Genomic DNA, 24167 nt, shown 5'->3' on the forward strand with positions numbered 1-24167 from the left:
TGTGTATTTATCTGTAACTTACTCAATTTGCCAATTGATTCTGCCTTAAATTCATTGAGATTAAGGTACCTGACATGACCTGTGTGGGAGAACGGGTGATCTTGGTTTTTTTCAATATTTGGATGGAATATCACCCAGAAATCCTGGGTAGCATAAGGAAAAACTGAGAAGGGTGAACTCTAGATCACAGAAATATGAGAGACAGAAGATTCCATTTGGTCCCATTTTCATGTCGGAGCTAGGAACAGAAAATGAGGACAGGAAATGAATATATTCTTTACTTGATCTTCTAGACTGTTACATCTCTGTTCCATTACTTCAAACAAGGTTATCAACATCAATATATTCATAGAAATAAGACAGGCTCTAAAAAAATTTGCAAGTTCTGATATCACTCTGTTGGGGCAGCTCTTACCCTAAGGATCCTGTTGAAGTCTTCCTTGTCTACTCTCAAGAAGTGGCAGTTGTCTTCACGCAGTACAATGGATGCTGCTCTGGGAGCATCATTCACGAGTGCTAACTTGCCAAAATCATCTCCTTCGTGTAGAGTACATACCACACCCTGCACAGAGCAAAACATTTACATGCAGAAACCCATCATTACTCTGGATTCTATTGAAAGTCCTCGTACAAACACTGGACTTCACAATCGAATACCAAAACAAATCTATTTGGCAGGAAATCAACAGCCAGAATAATGACTAGGAAACAATACTTGATAGCTGGTTATTACTATTACTAAAGAAAGGCAAGAATAGAAAAGAATTGGCTTGTTCTCTGAAATTACATTCAGCTTGAAGGACTCTTCCAGTCCTGCTCAAGACAGAAAGTTGCTGAGTGTTTTGTTTTTTATTTATAGAGGCCTTAAAAAATAAAATCAAGTTTGCAGAAGTAACATATAACAACACATCCTCAGCTGGTGTACATGAGCAGTGCTCCACTTACTCCAATTTACAGTAAAAGAGAATCTGGCTCACCCAGTGATGTAAAAAATGTAGGTAAATACAGGTTACTTAGAAACAGACTGTGCACCTAGGCCCTGTGCTAGATTTTGGTGAAATGCCTGGCATTCAAATGGAGGATTCACAGTCACTAAACGAAAAATCAATAGGAAAGTAAAGATTTTTAAAGACTCAAGGGATTTCTGTGTAGCAAAATCCTATTTTTTTTGCTTTGAAAAATCTCTCTCATAGGCAAGAATTTAGTAGAGATGCTTTCTGGTCTACAGCTTAAGTAAAATGAAGAGCTGGCATAAATTTGGAAGAGTTCATTCAACCTGAGAACCACTAGCCACAAAGCAGTACTTCTGTCAGACATGCCTGACACATATGAGAAAAGTTAGTCATACAAATGCATGACAATATCGCAGTAAAGGGACAGGGCAAAAACCTTCATGAGACAGAAGTCTGGCAATTCACCAAATTCCAGCAAATTGCTTTGTCCTAAAGAACTGATGTAACTCTGATGGATTATATTCAGAAACTGTGTAATATATCCCAAAATTATAGAGCAATCAATTGGAAGTATAATCAGTGAAACCACTGGATCATTTCTTAATAAAATTACATTCTGTTTGTTTTGTTAGACAAAGCAATTTTGCTCTAAATTAAACTGTATTCCTTCAAAGTTTACTCTTACAATTTCAATAATAACAATCATATGAAATAGTTTCTGAGAAAAATACCTTGCCATAAATGACTACGTTTACTGATCCCTTTAGGATAATGTACCAAGAAGTACCTTCTTCTCCCTGATTAAATACTACAAGAGAGAGAAAAGATTTTATGATGAGAATATAGTTATTCAAAATATAAATTGGCCAGATTCTGCACTCAGTAAAATTCAAGGTAACTTTACAATCATATTAATATCTACCTTGTAAAAGGGCATACTATGATTTTAAAAGCAACTCTGAATTTGACATTCATTTGATAAAGCTTCTCAGTATTACAGGTCTGAGTAATCTTACATTTTAAATCCTTCGCTTTGTACAGCAAGGTTTTTTTAATATAGGATAATATTAAAATACACTTTAAACAGAGACTAGTCCAACCAAAAATTCTAGATAAAATCACACCCAAATTGTAAGGGATATATACATTCAACCAAGATACAGAATTAGTTTTGGTACTGTCCCTGCACTTGGCAACAGACTAAGCCAACACCTACTACCCTAGGTTTTAAACACTAAGTGCCAATCAAGTTTGAAGAGCGCATCCAAGTTTTGCTCTTGTCATTTAAACATTAAGAATTTAAAAGTTCATGCCACAGATGAAAAAGAAGATCTGATAGGACTCCATTTACTTACAGACCGTTCCTGCTTTGGGATGTGACTCAAAAATGAGGACACCTGCTAATTCTCGCTTTACCTTAAAATAAAGAGAGAGAAATTATAGTTTTTATACGTATCTTATTCCTCCTGCTGAGAGGAAGTCATATAGCCCAACTGCCGCTTTTCTTCCCTCTGCATCATTCATCAGTCATTCAGAGTCATGCAGCCAGGCAATGGTCTGCTTCACTTGATGTCCTAATTCCTACTGATTGGCTTTACAGAGCACACATTTCCTGGCTCCAAATGGCTCAGACAAGGGCATCTTTAAGATACGGGTCTCTGCATGTTTCTTCATACACACATATGTGAAATGATTATCAACAATTAACATGACAGAAAAATTCAAATGGTAATAGTGATCTGCTACAGAAGATAGCTAGTGATTGACAGTTACTCCATGGAAATATTCCTGGTTTTCCCTGAGAAATCAGTACCCTTCCCCTTACTGATGTAAATCTGGCAACTTCTGCTGTGTCAAGCTGCGAGGCACAGCCACTTGGACCTGCTGAGTCTCCTCTCTGCCTGACACCTTTCCAGGCAAAACATCCACCTCACTACCTCTTCCAGGAACTGGAGAACATGATGGTGCCCTTGGCGTCAGCCTGCTCCTCCCTGGGTTTGTACTGCTCTGTGTGATTGGCTCCTACAACTGACTGGGCAGTTGCCTCTAGTGAGACACTGTTTACAACTGCTTTTTGTCACTGTAAACACTGTTAGTGTTACTTTCACAAAATAGCAGTAGTACTGGGAACCTCATAAGATTCTGAGTTTTTCTATGTTCCTTATGTATCTCTTCATACAACCACAAGACTCCAAGGCAAATTGGAGGCAAATTTCCAAGCAAATTCTTGTATTCAGAGAATGTCAGCTTGTGACAATCCCTTTTTCAAAGGTACTACCATGTAACTTAACTGTGCCAAATACGGATCAAAAGCTGGCTCCACCATATATTTACTAGTAGCATTTTTGCACCATTCTCTCAACTGTTTAAATAGAAAAAAAATTTTAGGCGATGAAGAAAAACTTGGGAAGGAAGTCTCAAATTCTAGACACAATCCAGATGAGAGTCTGGTGGCTGCATCTCCCAAGTTGGGTGGACAATTTTAGGCACCCCTGTGCGCCCACCCAAACCTTTGCTCAGGCATCAAGCACAAACATACTGCACCAGCCACCTCTCCCAGAACTCCTTCCTGACAGCTAGTGCAAAGCACTGCCTGTTTGCAGCCTGGAGAAGAAAAGAGATAAACAGAGGTGTTTGGACAGGTTTTTTAAGCACACTGATCAGCAAACACACAGACCTGTGACTTCTATAACACCTCACCAAATCCTTTTATAACCTCTGCTCAAAGGCAATGCTTTCATAAGGACAGGCAATACAGCCCCATTAACACTGCTCTGCACATTGCAGAGAGAATTCCCATCCACATGTCTTCTCAGTTGATTCAGTCATTTGCCTCTACAGTGAAGGAATCCTCTTGATGAAGAGGATTCCTTTTAACACTGTATTATATAATTGTTTTTCATTCATACATTAACTTCACAGGTTTAGCAAGGATTAGTTCACCACCATGTGACTTGAATTTTATCCATTTTATTTCCTGCTGTTTGTGTATGTCTAGAGAACTTATTACTTCAGGAATTATGCCTTGCTTAAAATAAATTAAACATTTAATTTCCTTTCAAGTCAATTGACCAGCAATCTTCTGGTTCATAGAAGCAATGCTGTCTGTTGTTCCTCTGAAGACTAGTCATGGTTTCTGTCCTCTGCTTTAGTTCATGATGCACGTGTAATAGGATGGCATTTCCAGATTCTTACTAAAAACATGGAATCAACTGTAATTCAAAATGCCAAGTATTTCTTGCAGTTTGTATCATTTATCCTACTTGTTCTATATGCTACTTCCTGTGGATTCTGACCTCAAGTCTGAATTTCTTCAGAGCTGAAACTATTTAGTGTTTCATATTTTTTTGTTCAGGGTTATAAATGCAGTATCGAGAGCGTTTTCCACTCCCTCTCAGTATCTGTCTTGGGTAGTTTCTTTTGTTTAACCTTTAAATGGTCATTTCTGGATCTTACAGCAGTCTTTAAATACTTTTTTCCCTACATCTCAGGGATGCTTAAGGATTTTGGATGGCTCTTCCCATGCTGAGGAACACATCTAGTGCAGGTTTGCAAGCTGCAGTAAGTGATGCAGACTGAGATGCAGACTGAGTTCTGGGTGGGAGGCTGAGACAAGAGGCTGTGAACTGCCACCCTTTGCATAGCAAAGGTCATGAAAACTGGTGGTGCCAGCCAGGTAAATGGATACTGAGAGAAAAAGCAGGAGTGGAGGACACGGGAGGAAGAGCGAGACTTACATGGCTTGGATTGTGAGGGGATAAAACCCCCTTTGTTGAGGGTCCCTCCTTGGAGGCACCAGCTCAGGCTGTTTCTGTATTACTGCACTGTGAATAAACTGCTTTATGGAATGAGATATCTGTGACTCCACTGGGAAATCTGGGGTTGAACCAGAAAGGTTCACTGGAGCTGCTTGCTGTGAAGGGGCTTTGGTCCCAGCAGTGAAAGTCTCTGGTGTTGGGAGTGTGACTGCCAGAGAGCCTCATGAATGGTCAAACTGGGAAGTTTCCTTAACACCTCTGTAATTCAGATATAAACTCTGGATGCCTATTTTTTTTTGAAAAACACTGCTCAGGTGTTACATACTTGCATGAAGTACTGTCTTACTGTAATGCAGCTTCATAATTAGCTGTATCTGCCCAAGTTAACTGAGAATTACTGAAAATATCAAGTGCTTCCAAAGAAGCTACTGTCAAACACAGATCTACTTTCTGACTGGCTTCCTTTTTCTGAAAGCATCCACATGCTGAGACCAGAAGCGTTGTTTATCTTGTTCCATTTACCTACGCAGTGCGTCAACAATGGTGAGACTTTACGGAGACACATTCTCTCCTCCATTTCCTTTATTTGTGGTTCTCTGCACTGTTCTTGACCACGCAGAGAGAGTGTCTGATCTGATGAGCTTTCCTTCACTCAGTGACCAAACTCGAACCACCAAGAACCGCCGGGTGCACCTTTCTGCACAGTGTAATTCCTCCTCCTAACTGGTTCAAGCCAAGACTCCTTACAGATGAGAAATCAATTCTGCAAAATTCGGTAGCACCACAATCCTGGGTGTACAGTCAGATTGCATACATCTTCATTTAAACTCGAATATGGATGCAGACAGCAGCACCTGTGCTAAGTGAGTGAGATAGCGGCTGTGCAGAAATATATGAAGAGAATTATATCTGATATCCAAAAGAGAATCTACACTACACAGTGCTTGGGTGTTCCTCACAGATGGAATAACTTCTTTGCATGGGAAGTATAAATGGAAATGGTTATGGGCTCTCCAACTCTAAAAAACACCAGAAGTAAAAATTCAGCCTTTCCTTTGGTGATGAATTGTAACTTTTAAAATTACTTACTGTGGTAGAAAGATGAGATAAGGCCTTAATGTGGAGAAGTTCTTCATATATAAATTCTAAGTCATCTACAGTTCTCTGGCCAGGCCTACAGAGAGAAGATAAAAGGGATAGCAAAATGCAATAAATGCCCAAAACAAATGCTTCAGAGAAGGAAAGAAAAACACAAAATGCTGCTGTACTGTCTACTGAAGGGTACATCCTCACTAAATGGAGCCTCAGTGATGTTTCTGGGTGGAGGACTGGAACACACAAAGGATGGAAGCTCTGTGAATGCTACCTGAATGACACCAAGCAGCAGCCATGGCAACCACCTTAGAGAGATCCTGATTAGGCAGCTTTCCTGATTAAATCAAGTGTTCTATATGTAAAATGGTCACATAAATCAGAAATGGTACATAAAAATTTGTTCCTTTCAAAAGAACTCCTGGGTGTGGGATATGCACTGTTTTTCACATGCAGCACTAATTAGTTGTAGCAAACAGACAGTAGTAGTGGTTTGTAAAGGAGTATGTGAATTTCTGCTGAACAAATTGGAGAGGCAGCAGTGCATCCTAGAGTACAGCAAACAGCTCCTATACAGTTAATGCTGAGTGCTGTTGTGTAGCCACAAAGGTAAATAGGAACCATTCAGTAGTTTCAGTTTCTCTCACTGAAAAATACAAGAAGCTGCCATTACTAAAGAGCAGGCACTGATGAAGGAATAATTCTCCTACAGGACAAGGAGTAATGAGGCTGCCCCCATGACTGAAATAGTAGCATTTCTGTAGCCTATGCACCACAAAATTTTCTGATTGCTTAAGAAGGACACAAATACTGAGGAGACTGCAGTGTAGTGGACATGCTTTGGAGGATCTAATAAACAGTACCCAAGAGAAGGAGTTGTAGGACCTTGTGAGCAGATCCCAATCTTTTTCCCACTCACAAGCTTCTCTTTAGTTACAGTGTCTAATACAACTTCATTTTCTAAAAGGACAAATTGTCCTGTGATATAATTTCAGACCACACACTGGAGTTACATAATCCTTTAAAGCATTATCCCAAGTAATTTTTATAGGACTAAGTCCTTTCGAACAATATGGTTTAGAGTTCTGAAAAGCAGAATACAGGTTATTCAGTGGGCCAAGAACAGAAGAAAAGAGCCACCTAGTCGTAGGAAGGGAGAGAGGAGGAATTTAAGACGTGAGGAAATGGAGCACAGGAAGTCCAGTTGGGGGCAGGAGTTCCAAAGGAGAAGGTGTGTATGCTCTGCCATTAAGAACAGGTACAGTTCCAAACCCTGCTGTCTGCAATGCGTGATGTCAAAAGAGTTAACAGAACAAGTGAATCTTTGGACAGCACTAAAACAAAGGTTACAACAAACCCTCCTGATAGAAGTTTTCCTCCTGAAATGTCAGTATTACAGGAGACTCTCATCTAGAGGATCAGGAAAGCCACATGAAGAAATATTATGCTCTACAGGTTTTCTGCCTAATCACCGCCTGGTTCAACAGTCTGTTTATATCGTGTGAGGTACAGGGAGCACCCAGCCATGTCACTCTGGAGTTACACTGCATCTTTTTACAAAAGAATCTTGATAAAGACTTCTTTTGGATGAAAGAAGCACTGAAGAAGTCATAGAAAACATAAGAACAACTGACATCTCTGCTAAGCAAGCTATATTTTTCATCTGTTCTTCACTTACCAACGACATGCATGTATTATTACCCAGATTAAAGATCAATTTAGACAAAAAATGTTTTGGATAAAATTACTCTTTTCTCTTACTGAATGGAATAAACTTTTAATGGAAAAACAGAAACTGGTTTGGTACTGCTATGCCCTCTAGTGACTCAAAATACTCTTTACTATTTCTAACTCTAGCTTGAAATTATAAGGCTGACCCTCCTAGTGTCAGCCTTATAATTTCAAGGGGTAGCTTAATTAAGTATAGCATAAAACTAAGCCAGTACTAGCTACCTTTCACTGGAGATTTAAGAAACAAAAGGTAAGGATTTTAAAAAATAATAGGGCAGTAACAACTTTAATTTTATTACATGCTTGTAAAACCAGCATAACTTGGAAAATGGAAAACATACTGTAACAAATCAACAAATTTCTACATGAAATTGAAACATAAAAGGATGATGCCTAACTACATCAGATCTCTATCAAAACAAAAGGGTACACTCTTCTTTCAGTATGTCCATTTGCCTCCTATGTTAGCACACTGGGAGGACTGGCAATCTGTAGCAGATATCAGTACCTAGTCTTTACTTCTGCTCCTGCAGATGTCACGTGGAGAGACATTAGACATCACTGTGTCTTTAAAACCTGTGTGGTGACCCACTGATGTTGATTTGTAGGATCCTGCTGTGAAAAGACCTAGTTTCTGCAGGGGACACATTCTAACAGCAATAGCTGGTTATAGAGAGGATAATAAATGGAATAGGTAGGGAACGAGGGTATACATTAATGGACAGAACTCAGGTGATATTAAGTGATCAATAAAAACTGTTCAGTGTTTGGAGAATTTATCAAGGTCAGAGACATTGAGCTTCTCTGTGACTAGGATGTTGATAATAATATAGAACTTCGCCATTGATAAGTCGTGCATGTACATGCAATATCATTGATTATTTTTATTATACAGCTAACCGGAAAATTCTTGGATAATAAGAATACAGGAAAAGATCAGAGACTCTGTAACACTGTGACTAAGCATCAAATAAGCACGTATTTCCAGAGTACAAATTTTGTTTTCAAGTACCATAAAGAATAAATAGGAGACATGAATAATTTTATCCACTACCTGTGTGTGAAAGTGAATGCATGTTGACTTACTCTAGCATGGAAGTTTATTATGTACTTGAATCAGTGTGCCTTGATTAACTCCATAAATACCATTTACCATACATAATACCCATAACCATCAGTGAACTGATAATCTGTATTTCCTGTCCTAGGAACAAAACTTGGTTTATGAAATTTCATTGGTGGGAAACTTCAAGGATTATGGAAGTTAATACTGTCTTTATGGAGAAATCCAGTGTGGTTCTTACTACTAACAGCTGGGTGGAACATCTAAACAAAAAAATTTAAGAACCAGAGAATAAATATATCTTGCTTAAGAATATATGTTCTTAGCACTAACTAAATTGTTATATATGTATTTTGTCATGTTTAACATGCTTTAATTTGCTTTCACTTCCTCTCTCTAGCACCCCATTGCATTTACTTCTGCAAATGGCACTAAAATTTGATTAGTGATCACATGTAGAATCAAACATTCTGTACCGAGAAAAAATGTGCTGAGTGAAGTCACCAAGAATATACAACACACATTTATTATTTCAGTCACACTGCTAACTTACTGTAGGCTAGGGCATTAAAAAAAGAATATAATCCATAACATCATCTGAGTTAAATACTGTTGTCTGATGAATATCATTCTTCCTTTAAAGACTCCTGTTATTATTGTGTTCAACTTTGTATTGCAGCATAATATTTAATTAGAGTTTACCATCAGGATGTATTTTCTTACTGAAGGGTGGAAACACTCGTAACAAAGAGTTGTGTTAATTCCACAATAATTTTTCCAGGGGCTTGTGCAAGGTCTGCACCTGTGCTCCAGCCATTAAAAGGAGCAGAGAGCTGTGTTTGCGACTTCACAAAAAGCTATTTTCACATTCAGTATATGTGTTTCCAAAGGAAAAAAAAAAACCAATAGCAACAGAGCCTGCCAAAAATTTCCCTGAGCTCTATTCTGTTTTTTAAACTATAGAACATTCTTTCACAGTTTGACAGTTAAAATGCTGCAGTTAATGTAATAAACAGAGAATTTTTTAAGTCGGCTGTCAAAACAAGTGACACTTTTTGCTAGAGATTTTCAGATTTCGAACAATAGAAAGTACCTTTCAAAGCAACAGCTTCATTATACAATCAAATTCTCTAAGTAATCTTCTCATCAAAGAATATTGTCTTATTTCTTTCAGGGTAATTATCTGAGTTCTGCAACCTCTCTGGAAATGGTTACTGTTACAAAATGCAGCTGTGTTGGTTTGAAAATTGTGGGTCCTGCTCAGGTCAGCTAGAGCCAGCATCTCTGAAGCTCTGACAATTCCTTTGAACTCGGCAGCTGTAGCAGTGGCAAGTCAAAACTAGCAGGACTCTGAGGATTCACGGAGATTTTAACAGCTTTGCTGCAGCTCAGCCCAGGGTGGATTTTCAACTAACAAAATCATAACGTATGTAAACTGAATACTAGAGCAGTAGTTAATACAGTGCCTGGCAGTACAAGCTTACTTCCATGAACAAAGGGCAGCCAAACTAAGCACTTTCAGAGATAGGGAAAGATGTCAGATAAATGTCAGTCTTGAGAAAACTTCTTTCCCCTCACTCTATTGCATGAAAAATCTCCTATTAATATTCTCCCAGGTGATGCTGTGCAAGTGACGACACAGAGAGAAGAGCAATACTTTCCAGAGCATCCTTCCAGCCCTTCAGCTCTCTGCAAGGAGTCCAGATGATAATAAACATTGATCCTGCCAAGGTAAACTTACACTTGCTGTTCTGAAAGTCATGATGGAAAGCAAATGTAGTAGGCAGCCAAAAACCATGATAGGCTAAGGAGAAATTCTCCAAGAGTAACCTGCTCAGTCAGCTGGAGGCAAAGGAGACAGTGCAGAGGAGCAGGGTCAGAGCACACACGGCACTGCTCAGCCTCCTAATGACAGGCGTCTGCTCAGGGGTGCAAAAGCCCACTTTTGCTCCTCAGTGGAGAACACACAGGATATGTCCGTGAGGAGAGAAGATCTCAATTTCACAATATCATAAGGGTAATGGAAGTACCATATTCCCCGTATGGTTTGTCTGTGTATTTTGTGTGACAGGGAGTGACCGCCCCTTTGTTTGTGTTGACTAGACCTCTAACAAACAGAGGAAAGCAAATATTTACCTTAAAACTATTGCTCCACGGCAGTATTACCTTTTTTTATAAACACAAGTGTCTGATGGTACTTTTTGAAATTCAGTGCTTTTAGTAAGTTTTTGGAAAAGCACTGTCTAAATGATCTTAATCTAAACATAACACATGGACAAGAACGGAGCAGGGAAAGGACACAGATGGAAACAGAACAGGAGCAAACACTTGTGTTAGATGATTGAAAACATTTTTAGTATGAAAAATGTTCTCACACTGTTGGCAGGGCCCAATCCTATCCCACAGCAAAGATGGCCTCAAAGGAGCAGGATCCAGCTTTGTGTGCTTCACCTGTCTTGAACTGACCCTTACAAGTAAATCTTCAGTGAAGGTGAATTGAAGTAATTCCTTATTCTCAGTGTGCTTAACTAGCAGTAAAGTATGTTTAGTGGCCACAGAAAATATTCACTGGCCACTAAACACTACCCACTTAATGAAGAGGTGGTCTTCAAAGGAGAGTCAAACAGAGTTTACACTGGTTGCTTTGAAGTCACTATAAAGCTCCCTATAAAAAAAGCCTTTGACACAGTTTTCAGTGCGACCAGAGTGCACTGCTGAAAGGATGGTTAGCCAACCAAGGAGTGAGGGGACGTGATCTGGTAGCTGTCAAAAGGTTAGGCAGACATCCTCTGTGGCCTAGGAACAGAAAGCTTTTTCTTTTTAAAGTATTGATTCTATAAAAATAAGAATTGATAAATAAACTCACAGAGCCACATTTCACACCTTCCTGGCAAACTACAACAGGCAAAGTCCAGCCTATCTTGATTCAATAAAGTTCTGCTAAGGCTGAATCTAACTAATGGCTGCCACTGACAACTGTAACTGAAAGGCACCTGCTGTGCTGCCATCCTACCACTCTACTCACTCAAAGTAACTGAAAGCAGCATTAGTTAATTGAATGACACTTCTACACACAAAGTGTTACCAGAGTAGGACCCTGCTACTACCTCAAACTTACTGTAGGGGAGACTCAGAAATGAAATAAAAACCTCATAATGCAGCATTTTCCTCCAGGTGAGTGTGATGGCATTCATGGCCTTTCATGGTTATTCTCAACACACAGTTCAACTTGTAAGTATTAATGAGGACTAGAAATGACTTAACATGGATGTAAAAACGTCAGAGGTTGAAGAAACTGGCACTGAAGTGAAATAACTGGTCAAAGGATGCCTGATAATAAACATAAGTTTCTCTTGTTTCCATATCACAAGAAAGGCCTGTAATATTAACTCATTAATCTGCTTACGGTTTTCTGAGAATCATCCTCATATGAGCATCTGGCCCAATCTGAGACAGAAGCAGCATAGTGTCCTGTAGCTCCTCATCACATTCCTTTTTCTCTTCCTCAGTTGGCAAAGGGGCATCTTCACGTTCATCATCCAAAAATCGATAAAATAAGTATTTGTCTTGAAAGTGGTGTTCCTGATCCACTGAAAACAACAAAATATATCAAATACTAAGCGCTCCTCATCAAAGTTAACCTTGTAGAAATCTGTGTAGCATCATGCCACAGATATATTAGTTAAGAAGGGAAAGAAAGCTACAAAGAAACTGTGAGAGTATGAAACACCCTTATTTGTCACATATGTCCAAATTACGTAGCTTGAAGAGTACGCTTCTAAATTGTGTGCTACAAATACTTTCCAAAAGGCTTCAATATATATGTGTTGGGAGCAATGGAAACAGTCTGTCTCTTCAGTGTGGAAATTTCTCACTGGGATATGAGAAGCACAACAGAGGATAAATGGAAGTGTACTGTAATAGAGCTGCTCTTCTGAATTTAATAAAAATGTATGTGCAAAGCTTCAAATATGAATATTGCTTTAGAAAGCTACCCTTTTGAGGGCTATAATATCCTGTTACCAAGTAAATCCTGCCAAATGGAAACTGAAAGTCAATGTAAAATGCAGTCAGAAAGCTAACATAAAATCCCATATGTCTGCACTGGAATATCTGGAGTGCTGAATTTAGGAACCATTCCAAAACCACTGAAAACCACTCCAGATTTATGGATATGAGCAAACACAAATGCTCACATTAACTTTTAAAAACTGCAAGTCTTTGATGAAGATCAGTTTTATGTATGGTAATACATCTCTTGATTTTGGCCTGAATGCTATCCAGCTCTTGCGATATAAGCACAAGCCAGTGTACTCCTATGTATAATTAGAGTTACCATTATAAATTGTTCCTTTACTTTTCAATATGCTCATAAGTTTAAAAGGTATACTGGTAGCAAGATTCAAATAATAATGTCTGTGTGTTACATTTATGAATGAGCAGCCCGCTCTGCAGCATTTCTTTTGGGGTCATGATCCCTTTCTTTTTCATGAAAGAGCACTACAGAGGCACTGATGTCACACACTGTCCATATGTTAGTCAAGATGCTGATTTTCTTTATCTTACCATGGTTAAGAACACCTTCTTCCAGCAGTACTTGCCACATGCCAACAGCCTGGGTTCGTAAATGGACACAAGGACTTTGCTGCATCATCCAGTCAACTAGTTCTGTCCCCACACAGCATTGCCTGAAGGACAAATAAATAGAAAGAAATTAAAAGGGAGACAGCCAAGAGAGAGATCGCACACAGAGACTGCCAAGAACTCTTCATAAACTTAGGCAAATTGGTCTGTAGGTCTACAGTGTTCCTGAGGCTCTCTCATGCCAGGTGCTGTCACCTTGCATCTCCTGACTGACCCAGAGGCAGACGACAGTAGGCCTCAAGTTCTGGAGAACACCCAAAGAAGGGGAAAAAAACCCAAAAAGCCACATGATCACTTAGTAAAATTCTTTGTCATAACACTCCCTGGCTCAGCAGAACAGTAAGAGTTTTCCCAGTTATGTATAAGAGAAAACTGTGCAGTTATTTGGGCCAGCATTGGTCTTCATTTATCATATAGGCTCTTTTGTTCTTGCAGAACAATCAACAGTGTTATATTGTGATATATTCTCAGATCAACTCACAAGCTCCAAATACCTCCGCATATTAAATACATTTTGGACTGAAATATGGAAAATCAATGCACTTATTTCAAAAGCAGATCAGCAACATATTGATTTACTATTTAGAAAAAGATACACCCAGAGATTCTAAACCAATTTTTACTTAAATATACTCTGAATAATGCATTAGGTATTTGATTTAAATGTTAGACACTAAAACAAATCGATTATTTCTTAAGCCAACAGTAGATAGATTCTGACATCTTGCAGTCACATTTCTATTCTAGAAGTGCCATTATCATCCCACTTCAGCAAGACTGTGCTGCCACCAGCAGGAAGATAAGAAATCCTGGCAACACACTGAAAAAAAAATTAAATAGAGCAGAAAATCTACATACGGAATGTTTCTCACCAGGTGAATTTTCAGAACTCCACACTGAGCAACACTGCTGTAGCAATCAGTACAGTAACATAATATATTAATGAGCTTTTCTATTATCTCTTACTGATAGATGAAGAGAACAGAATCTACATTTTAACTTGGCATTACACAGAATATTCCAGCTAACTACGCTATTAACTTTGGAAGACTTTTTGTATTTGAATACTCTGTTCACAATCATGGACCCAATTTCCAGTCAAATTACTTCAGAAAGGATTTACCAGGCCCATTAAAGACTGCATAACATCCAAACTCAAATAGCATCACAGAATAATTTCAGACCTTTAGAGACCTGCAAGTATGGTAAGGCATAAATCACAAACCAGAGGATGGCAGGCATAGAATTCAGAGACCTGAATCAGCTCACACACCTGTAAGTCTTCAGATGGTATTTACGATCTCTTATCATGTGAGGGGCTCGGGACAGAATTGTATTCCGCAAAATCTTTCCAGCTCTGAGGATCTTTTCTGAAGGAACCTTGGTGATCGTGGAGAAAAAAAAAAGGATCAAGACATATAGATTTTAAACTTTCTGGAATCTCTGTACTGCCTTCTGCAAAACAAAACACAAGTTCTCTTTTCCCTGAATTAAAAGTCCTTGCACAGATGCATACTTTTGCAGAGTAATGTAGTATATATTTGGGATTTTAAGTCTCACATACTTATCACATCTAACAGAAAGCATCATTCAGTTGACTCCTATCACACTGTTGGAAATAGTTATTTTCATTTGTCTAATGGCCTGGCTCTACAGCACATCTATATCCTATTACCTGTGTAATGGTTTTAGTAGGACGATGTGGGATGTGAGGTTCAATAAGAGGTGTCTGAAAAATAAAATAAAATTAAATAATTTTTTAAAGGTTGACCAGTAAAATAAATAAAAGGCTAAAGTAAAAAACTGAACAAAAAAGCTGCAATAACAAAAAATGACGTGTAGGTCCAAGCTCTGCCCAGGATATACGAATAGAAAAAGCTCTCTGAAGACATCCTAAAGACAAACTTGGCTCTTGAGGCTTGGCAAATTAAAACAGTGACATGACAGGTGAAGATGGATAACAAATGCATGCTAAACTTCCTGAAGTACTAATGAATTGTGCAAGGGCCAAATCTTACACCAGATCTGAGCCTATGCAGGCATAGCTAGCTCTTCCTCCTGCTCTCCACCTGCAGTGGGCACAATGGTGTTCCTCCACAAGCATCTGCTCTGCCATCCAGCCCTCCACCATGGAAACTCTCTCCTCCTTTAGCACCTTTTTCTATTCATCTCTCTTCTTCCTCACAGCATAGCACAAGAAACAGGAATGGAGATAAAGCTCTGCTTCCACTATCTATGTTTTCTAAACTATCACCAGGCTGAGCTGGCAATCCTTTTATTGCCACTCTCTGAAATGCAGAGGCACGCAGGCCACTTGCAGAGACCCAGATAAGGACCTTCACAAAGAGGCTGGTGAGGGAAAGAGAAAAGAACAAAGCAAGTGGCTTGGTTCTGCAAAGGGAAGAGTGAAAGGGAAGACTATCAGGGCTCTACAGGGGAGAAGCAGAGAGGGGGATGAGAGAAATGGGAAAATAGGCACATAAACATGTGAAAAGAAAGGGGAGACAGGAAGTACATGGCATAACACAGAAGAAAAGGGAAAGCAGAGGGTTAAAGGACAGTAGGAATGGAGACAAAAGGAGAACAAAACTGAACTTCAGTAGCCATCTCAGAATGATGGGAAGACACTTTGCTGGGACTGGTAGTTAAGAGCATGGACCAAATTCACTTCTAGTGTGAAATGTCAGAAGACACGACAAAAGGGCTGAATTTGGCTGGTGTTCTGGGCTTGCCAACAGGGCAGATCATACCCAACACAGAGGTCTCCCACAAGGGCAACACTTTGCACTTTGGCCCATGGCAGCCATGGCTCCCCTACATCTGTACAGCAAAGGCAGGACAACCTGGTCAGAAGTAAGATGAAACGTGCTCTGTACTTCTGGGTTGCCAGGTATCAGTTTCTTTAAGCTGGGCATCTGTTCATTACCTCCAACAGGATTTTAATGATGTGACAAAGTCCTTGTAGTAATCAAAGAGTGCTAAGAGCTAAGAATGCACCAAGAGACTACAAGCCAGCTGGGAAGGGGAAAATGAGGGAAACACACGACGGAAATCAATAACCTTAACAGAGCGACCTGCACACAGAAACCAATGCAAAACATTTTTTGTTTCTAGTCATACCTTACAAGAAGTCTCTGAAAAGGCAAATCAGTACAATTAAAATGAGATTCCTGATTTTTCTCATTAATAAGTCCACAATTTTTCATAGACTAATTTAAGTTCAACCAGAAGGGCGGTAGCACATCCTCCAATATTTCTTAGTTTCTGGAACTGTGCAGATCCTGGTTTAGACAGTCTACATTTGCAGTTAAAGCACGCAAAGAATAGCAAGAATCTTTTGAAAGATGCCTCTAATGCAAAGAAAACCATTGAAATGCAATTTCAAACAGGTACAATATACTCAATCTAACTTTCAGATTTTAATTCTAGTTAGGAATATACTTACAGGAGAGATAAAATGTGTAAGATGAAAATATAGGAGATTTTTACAGCAATAGACTAGTGAAAATAAATGCACATTTTTGTTCTTTGGAGTTTCAATTAAGCTTCAAAAAATGCATAAAAGTAATAGATGAAAAAATTGAATATGGATGAAGATTTGTCAATAAATCTCCCAACCTAATCAGAACAAAATAAAAGACAGCATTTAGAAGAAATCTGATTCAACTCAAAAGCACAGACAAAAAACAAGGTGAAAGCTAAGACACAGCACAGGAATCTGCAGAAAGCAGCAGGAAGGCTTGTTCACCTACATTTGATCCTGACCAATGCAGAAGCATCAGCTGCAAAGACAGAACATAACCTGGGTGAAGGTGATCATGAAATGATCCAGAGTCAGAACTTTACAGAAGGAAGAAAGAACATCAAAGTACAAACAATGGACTAGGAAGAAAAGTTTCCAAAAAGTACTGACAGCTAAATTCCTGGAGTGGGTCATGAGGGACCAAGTGTAAGGTAACAGGAGTCAATGAGAGCTGGTAGCAACTTAAACAGTACCAATCATACATACAATATATACTAGCACAGAACTAACTAGGAGGTGTAGTAAAGATTCAGCTAAAGAAAGAGCTCTTCACTGACACACAAGAAGGAAATGTACAGAAAGGAGAAAGCAGGGGGTCTACAGAAGGCAAGTATAAAACACACATTGAATAACAAAGGACAGAATTAGAAAAGCAAAGGTATAAAATGAGACAGATCTGCCAAGAAATGTTAAGAGATAAAAAAATATTTCACAAATACATTATAGTAAAACAAAGAAAATAAAAAGTGTTGAGCTACTGTTCAAAAGAGGGAAATCTATTGACAGACAGTTCAAGAAGGCCAGAAACAGGTGATTTATTTTTTATCAGTGTTCATTAGAAAGATCAGTGGCAGACAGATGGCTAATCTCCTAAGTAGCAGAGTGACAAGAATAAAATCTCAGCCTGGGGAAAAAAAAAAAGGATAAGAAAATATAAATTAGCTATTTTCAGATTGGCCGTGTTTGTAGAATTTCATGCAGGAAACTTGAAGAGCTTGAAGAAACTTAAAAGAGGGCTGCAGCCATCTTGGAACCATCAGCAGCCACCTCCGAACCGTCAGCAGCCGCCTCTGACAACTCTTGGGACTAAGGAAGGCAGCAGAAGACAAAAATATGGGAAAAGGAGGAGCTGAAAAAATATAGACATGTCAGCTTAATATGTCTTCCTAGAAAAAGTCCATTTGTAAGCACCTGGAAAAGAACAGGGAGATGAGTCATATGTGACATATATTAACCAAGAACAAATCATGCTACACCGATCTAATTTCTTTCCATGACCAGGTAGCAACACTGATAGATTAGAGAAGAAACAGTAGATTTTTCAATCCTTTAGTAAGACTTTGGCACTGTCTCATCAGATATTCTCTTCTGCAACAGGCAGATTAAATTCTTACAAAATAGGTGCAAAGCCAGTTGGAAAAGTGTATTTTGAAAGCAGTTATTACTAGTGAAGTAAAGTCAAACTGCCAGTCATACCAGAGGTCTGTTCTGAGAAGCACTGTCAGGAATATATGACATCTGATTATATTAAACATTAACATGGGATGAAGCAGAATGTACGCTTATTGATTCTGCAGGAGACTTCAGAATGGGACAGGCTGCATGTACATTGCAGAATAAGTTTACAATTTGAAACAGTTGTAACACTGGCCTAAAAAATGATGCTCTTATGTACCGCAGTGCTGACTACCTTTCTGAAGCAGGCAGAATCAGCTACATAAAGATAGGATGGAGAACAAGTGTCTTAGTCCAGTTCCACAGAAAAAGAAATAAGGTTTATAATATTTTAAATATTTAAATATTAAACACAACTGAATAATCAATGCTATACTTGCGTGAAAGCAGCAATGGGATGTAGTAACACATTAGATACATAATGCTGTTCTGCTTTAGTCAGCCTAGATAAGACCTAAACTAAAGCACCGTATCTCATTTGCCCACTTTACTTCAAAAGCATCTAAACCAGCTGGACAGATTTTAGCGGAAAGCATCAAGAATAATCAGAAAGCACAACATAAATAATCAAAGTTGTTCAGCTAAGGAAATGACAAGTCTGAGCAGAAGTGTGAAAAAAAAAAAGTCTTTAGATTTAAAAGGCCTTTGAAAATAAGAAAGAAGTGACCTAGTCCTTCGTGCAGAGATCAGGAAATAATTTAAATTGCTGTAAGAAAGATTCAGTTTAGGCATCAGTGAAGCTTTTCTAGCAGTGTGTACAGTGAATATTGGCACAAATTGCCAGGGAGGTCTGGTTCCTCCATCTTCGGAGGCTTGGGAGGATACATAAGGAATCTGTCAGGAGTAACACTGTGGCTCGGGGATGGACTGGATGCTTTCCTGAAGTAGCTTTTAGCCTCATTACATGGTACTGTGGAATTTTTGAGGACAGTTTTACAAGTCTAAAATAAGTTCAAGCACAGGGTGGTGCTTAAAGAGACAATCAACAATAGAGCTCCCCGAGCAGTGAGCCCAGACACCAGAGAGCAAGGCAGTCACTCCTACTGAGGAACAACATCATTACCACCCAAAAGATGTGCCCAGCAGAGTCCCCCAAAGTTACAGCCTTTCAAAGCTGCTGCAGTGAACCCTGGCTGCACTATTTGAGCTGAAATGCAACAAATGGAAACATGGGGCTTGGACTGAGTTTACTATAGAAAGGCAAGTCATGCTTCAAAGGCAGAGAAATGTAATATCAACTAGTTAATAGGAGAGACAGTGTTCCAGCAACAACTTCCTGTCAGAACAGATATGGATTCTGTAAGGGACAGTATCTGAGAACAATTGTCACAGCTTCGCTGAAGACTAAGAAATGTTTTGTGAATTTTTACAATCTTGGATCTCCCATTAAAGGATGCTTAGAAAGCACTTAGAAAAAAAAAAGGTAACTCTCCCTATAAAACAGCAGAGAGTGAGTGGAGTGTCACAAAACATCCTGGTATCTTTGAAGAATTAATGTGACTAAAGTATATACCTGTGTCACAGAGCTCCTTGATGATCACATTTTTCAGGACTTCCAAATAAGGGAAAAGTTATCATACAAAGAGCTCAAATAAGCAAGCCAATTAGAACCGTTTACAAATTACTACTCATCTCCTGGCCACAGGAATGACCAGTGTACCTCCTCTTAGTTCTCCTCAGTGTGAGATAAAGCAACACCGCAATACCATCCTGAGCTTTAGCTGCTTCACGTCTTTTTCCAACTAGTTCACACTCAAACACTTTACTATGACCTACTGATCCTCCCCGTAGGGGAGGAGGTCATAGGGGTCTGGAAGGTAGAGAAGGAAAAACTGCAGGTGTTGGTAGGGAAAAGCACAAAATTATTATGAGAAATTGTGATAAAAAGGCTTTCAGCATTAACAAACTCCCTATCTGCACATTTATGGATTCACATTTGGGCCATTCAAACAAACCCTTCACAAAGACAATCACAAAACTCCCTATTTAAATTGGGGTGAAGCAGAGAAAGTAATAATTTTAGCCTCCATTCCTTTGAAGATTCAAATATTTATGCATGAGAGCAATACTATAGACTTAAATAGGATTATTCATGTGTATAATTTTATGCACACGCCTAATCTCTGGAGAAATAGGCCTTATATTTCTAACTACAGGGCAAGGCCTACCTTTATTTTTGTGTTTCTTACATCACTAAGCAAGTCATGTGCAAACAAATAAATAACATAATGAAAAATACAATAATAGAGACCTAACTGAGCTCTGTATTTGTCAAGTTATTTGAATCTGCTAAATAAAATCCAAGAACATCTCTTGTAGATTTTTCTATTCCTCTTGTTAAATAGCTGCAAAAAGATGTTTCTGAGCCTTCATATATGAATGAATGCTTTAGATTTACAGCAATTTGGATCTATAAAATGAAAGGATTGAGGCGACCTAATTTGCTACTCTGAAATACTAACGTAGGAAATGTGTTTTGCATAGAACTAAGACGAAATAAAACAAAAGCCAACGAATCATGCTTTTCCCATGACCTCAGTGTAGCTCATCTCTGAACAGAGAACAAGTTTCGGTATTGATTGGAGTTAACTATCGCATGTGAGGTTACCAGGGTGATCAGATAAACCTGTGCACTACTGTTGATCCCTTTATTTTCATTTGGGGCACTGAAAAGAATTGCAAGTGACATCTGTTTTCCTGCTGGCTGGCAGGGGATCCAGAAGAAACAAAGGACAAAAGCCACGCAAGTCAAAAGGTGTCAGCAGCAACAGTCACATCACTGAGAGGTCTGTTTGTTTTACATCCTCAGTATTTACTGCTCTTGGTGATTTAGGGTTTAATCCAAATCCCACTGAAATCACTGGGAAGTCCCTAATCGACTCAATGAGTTTTGAGTCAGGCCCATGCCGTTTGGGTCTCTTAAGTGTATTTCAGGAAGTAGAGCATTTTAGCTCTTAGTAGTTCCAAATGATTCCTGATGACTGATATTTTGACTGACATGTTTGAATATCCTTGTATACATCTCCCAACAGGCTTCCAGTGCCCTCTCTGGTTCACAGGGGAGGAAATAAAATATACCATAAAACCATTCCCATAATTTTGGCAAAAATATAGCCAGTCAGTAAGATACAGACAGTTAGCCAAAGTCCCCACAACCCTCCCACACAACACCTCCCCCTTCTACTCTTATCATTCTTTCTCCATTTTTTTGTAATGTCATCTACCTGAGCTACTTCAGACCAAATACATACATAAGAATTCCAAAGAGCCTTTGTAGAGATGGCTTTTCTTCCAATACAAATCAGTATTTCCAGCACTACAGAATAACCATATAGCAGGGATAAAGCTGAGCATACAGTATCATAGCTGGAGTGCAGCTAGAGTGCATTTTCAGGTGGAAAGCAGTCTTGGATAGAACATCCTAAAGGCAACTCCATTGGTCATATTTCCAGCTGCAGTGAAAGAGTATCTATGCAGACTGCATCAACCTCTGCTAGGATATTACAGGTAAAACAATACACTTATTGAATGCAGCTTGCTGAAAAACAACAGAGAAAAAGCTGACCAAAGATCCTCTCACAAAAAGGTCCTTTGAAACACATTTTTGTCAAAATTTGAAGGAAAATGTAACCAATATTGTAGGAATTTCTGTGCTCTGTCAATGTATACTGGATCTCTGGAGTAGCGCTGTGTAGAACATGCTGATACACTGACCACTGCTTGTCATCAGAAAGCAACCTATGTTATGACCTCTAAGCAACACCCCAGGGTGCACAGTCCACAAGAAACCCTGGCACATACTCCCTGTCACGGGGACTTTTGATGGCTGGAACACATTACCAGGACTGAGCTCTGTCCAACCCAGATCACAGTCATATCTACAGGGAGACCTCACCACGCTCCTTCAGGAGACAACAAAAGTGGAAGTGGAAACGCAACCTTCACTACTACCATGGTGGAAACAATTCATTCTCATCTTCACTCTCTCTCACAAATGTATGGAGCAGCCTGGTGCTCACTAGCACTCTCTACAAGACAGCACTGGCAGCCAAAGAGCAAAGTGTCTCCTCACATCTCCTAACTGGAAAAGTCCCAAACTGCTAATGACTGACCTCATGCCAGGTCTGTAGGTGACTTAGCAACACTTCGCCACTAACAAAGGACAAATTACCAAAAAAGATAACTTGTTCTAAAAGTATCTATATCCAGCCTACATAGTCTAAAATTGTACTACCAAAGCATCTTCAAGCCACCCATGCTCACAGAAGACAACCACTATAGTTTCTTAAGAAACATCTGTAAATGGCAAAAGTGGGAAGAAGGGCAAGGTATCAACACAGGAACACACAGTCACAGGATCTTTGCAAAATTAGGGAAAGAAAGTAGTCACATTTTAAAAATCTTCTGAGTTTCATAAAGCTACAGTACCTGTAATCTAAATACCCATATATCTAACTAACTACAAACTAACTAAACCAAGCTAAATAGCCTAGTAGAAATTGTCAGGACCAGTGGTTAAGACAGCTCACTTCTATTCTGTTTTTCTGACTGTGTGACCTTACACAAATCACGTAATCACAGTGTGTTTCATTTCCCCCTTTTTGGAGAGAGGGATATTAATAATTTCTACCTTTGTAAAATGCTTTGAATACTGTCAGAAAATGGGCTACTATCAAAATACTCAGAATAATGATGATTGTTTTAAAATCTATATTCTTTAAATGTAATACAATGTGAAGACTACACTGTATTTTGAAATACATTCTAAAATTGCTTTTCTTTAGGTATCTACATGTTTTAATAGCATAAACAGGAAAATGCATCCCTTTAAATTCTCAAATATTCAGTGTAGCAAAATTATTTTAGAAAGTTAAATTGAAATTGCATTATTAACACTTCTACAATGTTTCCTTGACAAACTACAAATGTCTGTCCACTAAACACAAAATGATTCAGCCATTACCAAAAATCATACTTCACTGTGAATGTCAAAGGCAAAAGGAATATTGAAACAGACTATGACCAGTGCACAAAAAAACCTCAGAACATGGCTAATGATGTCTTATTTTCCTGTCATTTTTCTGCTTCCCTGCTACAATGAAACAGCTGCTATAACTACACTGCATGCATTGAATAAAATGTCAGAAAATGCTAACTCTGCTGTGAGCATTCCTGATATTCTGATAGAGGTGTGACTACAGTTGTCATAAAGAATCTCAAACGAACGTTGTCATGGGTTTGTCTGCTGTGGCATTTTTTTACCCTACAAAAGAATAAACCACTTTTTTTCATTGTCTCTCATTCAAGTTACTGGTTTCTTAGTATTCATGGCTTTAACAGTATTATTTACTTCTTGAGAAACAAACTATAATGATGAAGATTTAAAAGTACAATAAATATTAGACAGTAAAGTTAGGTTACCAGTTTTTAAGACCTGTGTCTCACCCATGTTATAGATACACGAGCAAAATGAAATGAAATTAAAGACTAATGAGCTTCTGATGGATTTAATTCACTTGTTTCCAGATACCTGTATAATCTTGGTAAGCATTTCCCACCTCCAAGCCTCCCAGAAGGCACTCCCTCTAGATGAACAGGATCGGATGGGCTCTCCTGGGCTTCAATTACATCCAGGTGCCAGAATTGCCCTCTGAGGACCAGGCAGTGAAATTTTAAATTAAGTGTTTTCATGTCAAACACATGGGTACCAAAACCTGGATGGAGTGTGAATATGGTGTGAAATTGTGAACCTATTAAAATTAGTGGTAAAACTCTTGACTTCAGTGTAGGCAAAATACCACCAAGTGAGGGAAGAGGACCACAGCCTCCTGGGTGACAGCAGTTTATGTACTGTGAGATCCCTGTTAGTCATTCCACCTCTGAGTGTTTCAATCTCTCCATCAGTAGAAGGGGGACAACAGTATCTACTCACATCTTCAACAAGCGAT

At 38.9% G+C, this 24167-nt stretch overlaps 1 protein-coding gene across 5 annotated transcripts in view; it reads right to left on the bottom strand.

Annotated features, from left to right (window-relative positions):
• Positions 1–24167, bottom strand: part of RAPGEF4 (Rap guanine nucleotide exchange factor 4) — a 151323-nt gene that overhangs the window by 40988 nt on the left and 86168 nt on the right. For 4 of the 5 annotated variants that reach the window (XM_032692910.1, XM_032692909.1, XM_032692914.1 and 1 more), the window contains 8 exons: positions 14917–14970; positions 14515–14621; positions 13164–13285; positions 12004–12187; positions 5801–5885; positions 2309–2369; positions 1685–1761; positions 416–562 (listed from right to left, as the gene is read on the bottom strand). In XM_032692910.1, coding sequence (XP_032548801.1) covers positions 416–562; positions 1685–1761; positions 2309–2369; positions 5801–5885; positions 12004–12187; positions 13164–13285; positions 14515–14621; positions 14917–14970 — 837 coding nt within the window. The remainder of the gene's footprint in view (positions 1–415; positions 563–1684; positions 1762–2308; positions 2370–5800; positions 5886–12003; positions 12188–13163; positions 13286–14514; positions 14622–14916; positions 14971–24167) is intronic. The other variant, XM_032692912.1, reaches the window with a different exon arrangement.

This window comes from Chiroxiphia lanceolata, chromosome 7 (genome assembly GCF_009829145.1).
Source record: "Chiroxiphia lanceolata isolate bChiLan1 chromosome 7, bChiLan1.pri, whole genome shotgun sequence".
Taxonomy (NCBI): domain Eukaryota; kingdom Metazoa; phylum Chordata; class Aves; order Passeriformes; family Pipridae; genus Chiroxiphia; species Chiroxiphia lanceolata.